The sequence below is a fragment of the Chiloscyllium plagiosum genome, chromosome 5, assembly GCF_004010195.1.
Source record: "Chiloscyllium plagiosum isolate BGI_BamShark_2017 chromosome 5, ASM401019v2, whole genome shotgun sequence".
In the NCBI taxonomy this organism is placed as follows: Eukaryota; Metazoa; Chordata; class Chondrichthyes; order Orectolobiformes; family Hemiscylliidae; genus Chiloscyllium; species Chiloscyllium plagiosum.
In genome coordinates this window covers 12,595,053-12,599,061 of record NC_057714.1, presented here as the reverse complement: position 1 = coordinate 12,599,061, position 4,009 = coordinate 12,595,053, and the positions used below count along the sequence as shown (strand labels likewise).

At 42.1% G+C, this 4,009-nt stretch overlaps 1 protein-coding gene across 1 annotated transcript in view; it reads left to right on the top strand.

The window, feature by feature from the left end:
* Positions 1–780: 780 nt before the first annotated feature.
* srd5a1 (steroid-5-alpha-reductase, alpha polypeptide 1 (3-oxo-5 alpha-steroid delta 4-dehydrogenase alpha 1)) overlaps positions 781–4,009 on the top strand; it is a 31,550-nt gene continuing 28,321 nt past the window's right edge. Inside the window, exon 1 of the mRNA XM_043689629.1 lies at positions 781–1,398. Coding sequence (XP_043545564.1) covers positions 1,082–1,398 — 317 coding nt within the window. The 5' untranslated portion in view covers positions 781–1,081. The remainder of the gene's footprint in view (positions 1,399–4,009) is intronic.

The following is a 4,009-nucleotide window of genomic DNA, read 5'->3' as shown; positions in this document are numbered from 1 at the left end:
ATGGACTTTAATAAACCAGGATCTCGCCAATGGATACAGCATTAAAATCCATGTTCAGTTTTTAGTTATGGTGTAATCAGCAGATGCCAAACACATAGGTCAGAAAGATGGAACAAGTTGTGCTTGACATCCAAACAGGCCTCTGCACACTTGTTACCTGATTCTGCCATATACCACACCACTCAGTCCTCTATAAGTTACTTCGCAGAGACAATGGCACAGTTGATCATACTATTCTCCTTTGAAACATTGTTAGGCTGGATGGGACTTTTTCTTTTACCCTGGTTTAGAATTCTACCGTTCTGGTTAGAGATAGAGATTCGCCCTTACTGACTTCACTTCCTGTTTCCACTCCTTTGAAGTACCTTGGAGTGTGTTACTACACCGAAAGTGCCTCTTAAACACAAGTTGTTGCAAGATGTATTTGTCAACCTTTTGTGTTGGTGATGAAAAATATCTTTTAGTAAACCTGTTCAGCTGTTTTGAACCATCACCTGGTGTTGTGTGTGATTTTTAACTTTGTCTACCCCAGTCTAACACCGGCAGTTCCACATCAGGTGTGTAATGAGCTTTGACAAAGGGTCAGTTAGGTCAGCTCTTTTCTCTCCTGACAGATGCTGCCAGGCCTGCTGAGATTTTCCAGCATTTTCTCTTTTGGTGTAATGACACACGTCTGGAGCAGCCCTTCTGGTCCAGAGGTGTGTCACAATAGCCCTATGTTGGGGATCATAACATTACCACGAGCATTTCATTCATGGTTAAGTATTCTCAGGGAGCAATGCTGCAATGAGCAAGAGGGGGAAGTTCCTGTTCGGGCTATTTTCTTAAAAGTGGCTGGGAACACGGCTCTGCTCTCATTCGCTGCTGCTGGATTTTACAGTCCTCTTGCGAATTAACGTCACATTCTCGCTAAGGAACGCCGTTTCAAGATTGGTTAATGTCAAGTCAGTCACAAGCTCTCTTAAAGCCTTCTCTCATCAGGAACGCAGTGACAATATTTAACCCGCCTTCACCATTGTTGAAATTTCTGGGTCGCCTTCTGTGTAGAGAAGGTCCTGCCAATTAGCAGCAATTCTTCATTATGCTCTGGCGGTCACTGTCCCGGTTAGTTTTGGGTGTGGATAATGACAGTGAATTTTTGCTGAAGTCGCTGTCCTGGCTCATGGTCTTGCTGGGAGGTGTCATATTCGTGCTCTCGAAGTTCGTCGATTTGCCGTACGGGAGGTACGCTTGCAGCAAGTTCGGTTTTCCAGTCAACGTGAAGGTTGCTTGGTTCATCCAGGAGCTGCCGTCTCTGACAGTGCCACTCTACCTGATGTGTTTCAGCACTGACATTAAACCTTTGTCGCTCCCCAATCGCTTGCTTCTGGGAATGTTCATCGGCCACTACGTCCACCGGTAGGAGCTGCAGGCTTCACAGCCCACCTATCTCTCTGAAAACTGGCGGGCCACTAGTATTTTAGGGTTGCATTAAGATGCAAAGTCGTGCTTATCCCCCCCCAGCAAAGTCTGGTTTACTGATCTCGTGGCTTTTTCGACCTTACCGTGACTCAAGGAGACCCTCTGGTGCTCAAAACAATAATCAAGTTGGTTCATTCATCACAAGACAGCAATTGATTATTCACCACTTTTTAATTTTGCATGCAGCAAAAATTAACGCATAAAACGAAATACTATAAACTTGCTGTTTTAAAAAAAAGTTTAAAAACAGAAATTGCTGGAAAAAATACTTGGAGTGTCTGTAGAGAGAAACAGAGTTTACGTTTCTTCAGAACTCCAAACTGTTTCTGATTTTCAGCATCGTCAGTTCTATGGGGGCTTTTTTTGTCCCAACATGCACAAGGTGGGCTAAATGCTCATCTTCTGTGGTGTAACGATTCTCTGATTTTGTTGCTATTGTGATTTTGCACAATTGGTCATTGAGTATATTTTAAGACAAGTAGGTTCTTGATGGTTAAGGGGACCAAAGGTTACAGGGTGAAAGTGGGAGAATGGGATTAAAAAACTTTTCAGTCATGGTTGAATGGTGGAGCAGTATTAATGGGCTAAATGGTCTGATTTCTTCTGGTGTTTCTTCATGGGCTTAATTGTAGAACCAGTTTATCGGGGTCAGTGCAGTTGCACAGCACGACTGAGGAATTTGTTCTGTCACTAAAACCCTTGTTATGTTTGAATCAGTGATGCATGACTTTCCAAGGATCTTTACATTGAGACTAACCTCATCAAAGTGGAAATTCATCAATTGAAGTGATTTCAGAAGATTTCTATTTTAACGATGCAGTTTGGGGAAATTTCTGGCAGTTTTGTAGTTGGAATAATAACAAATCCTGCCAGTTTCACTGTCATAACAACATCATAGAGATGTACAGCATAAAAACAGACCTTTAGGTCCAACCTGTCCATGCTGACCAGATATCCCAACCCAATTGAGTCCTGCCAGCATCTGGCCCACATCCCTCCAAACCCTTCCTATTCATATACCCATCCAGATGCCTTTTAAATGTTACAATTATACATAAATTCAATTCATTAACAGCAATGTGTAGTGCAATGACTCATGGCTCATTGGTGGAAAAATATTGGTGAGTTTAATATGTAGATTGTTTAAAGTATTAAAAAGATACAGCAAGTTTGAAAGAACGTGCAAGTCACCGTTCACCATGAATGAGTGGTTGATTTTTCACTGTTGCTGATGAATGGTTGCCTCTTCATTATTCAAATATGCCCAAACTGAAAATGATTCGATTTAATGTGGGTCTTTTCATTCCTGAGGAGCTTGATATCGACATAGGTGGTCAAAAAACTTGCAATTCATGTTGTCACTGTTTTGTATTTGGGTGATTGTACTGATGGAGGGAAATGGGTTGGAGGACTTCTTCAGATGTGTCATCTCTGTTCTCTGCCTAACCATGTTGGATATTGTGAATCTTTCTTATAGATCATCCTTGAAACATGCCGAACCAGACTTCATGCTTTTTTCCACAAAGTCTGGTTTTCTGCAGTGTGTTCTCAAGAGAACTTTGCAATGCAGAACGTTTGGAAGTGTCTTTATTATTTGCACTGAGTTTGTTTTCCCTCCATCAAATGGGTTGGGAGAGGATTAGGCCATTAGACCCACCAATTCATTAAGTTCATGGCTAATCCAGCTACAGGTTTACTTTCACTTTCTTGCATAATCCCCAATAATCTTTACCTCCCTTGTTGGTGAAGAATCTATCTCCCTCGACTTGTAAAATTATTCAATGTTCCTGCCTCCACTGTTGCTCTCTGGGAGAGAGTTCACTGACTAAGGACCATGTGGGAAAAGAAGAATTATCATTTCCATGTTAAATGGGGATTTCCCCCTATTTTATACTGTATTCCCTTGTGGTCTCTCCATTAATTGGAAACATTCTTTGAGCATCCACCTGTTAAATTTCTTCAAGATTTTTTTTCATTCTTGTAAACTCCAAATTGATTTAGATCCAACATATCCAACCTTTCCTCATAGGATAACCTCTTCTCCGAGGAATCAGTGGAGTAAACCTTCTTTAAACTACCTAAAATGCAATAAGGCCTTTTCTTAAATAAGGAAGCCATAATTGTATGCAGTACACTTCATGCCTACCAATGCCCTGTACAACTGCAGTAAAACATCTCTAATTGTTGTGGTTCTGTTCGCCGAGCTGGGAATTTGTGTTGCAGACGTTTCGTCCCCTGTATAGGTGACATCCTCAGTGCTTGAGCCTCCCATGAAGCGCTTCTGTGATCTTTTCTCCGGCATTTGTAGTGGTTTGAATCTGTTGCTTCCGGTTGTCAGTTCCAGCTGTCCATTGCAGTGGCCGGTATATTGGGTCCAGGTCGATGTGCTTATTGATTTAATCTGTGGATGAGTGCCAGGCCTCTAGGAATTCCCTGGCTGTTCTCTGTTTGGCTTGTCCTATAATAGTAGTGTTGTCCCAGTCGAACTCGTGTTGCTTGTCATCTGCGTGTGTGGCTACTAAGGATAGCTGGTCGTGTCGTTTCGTGG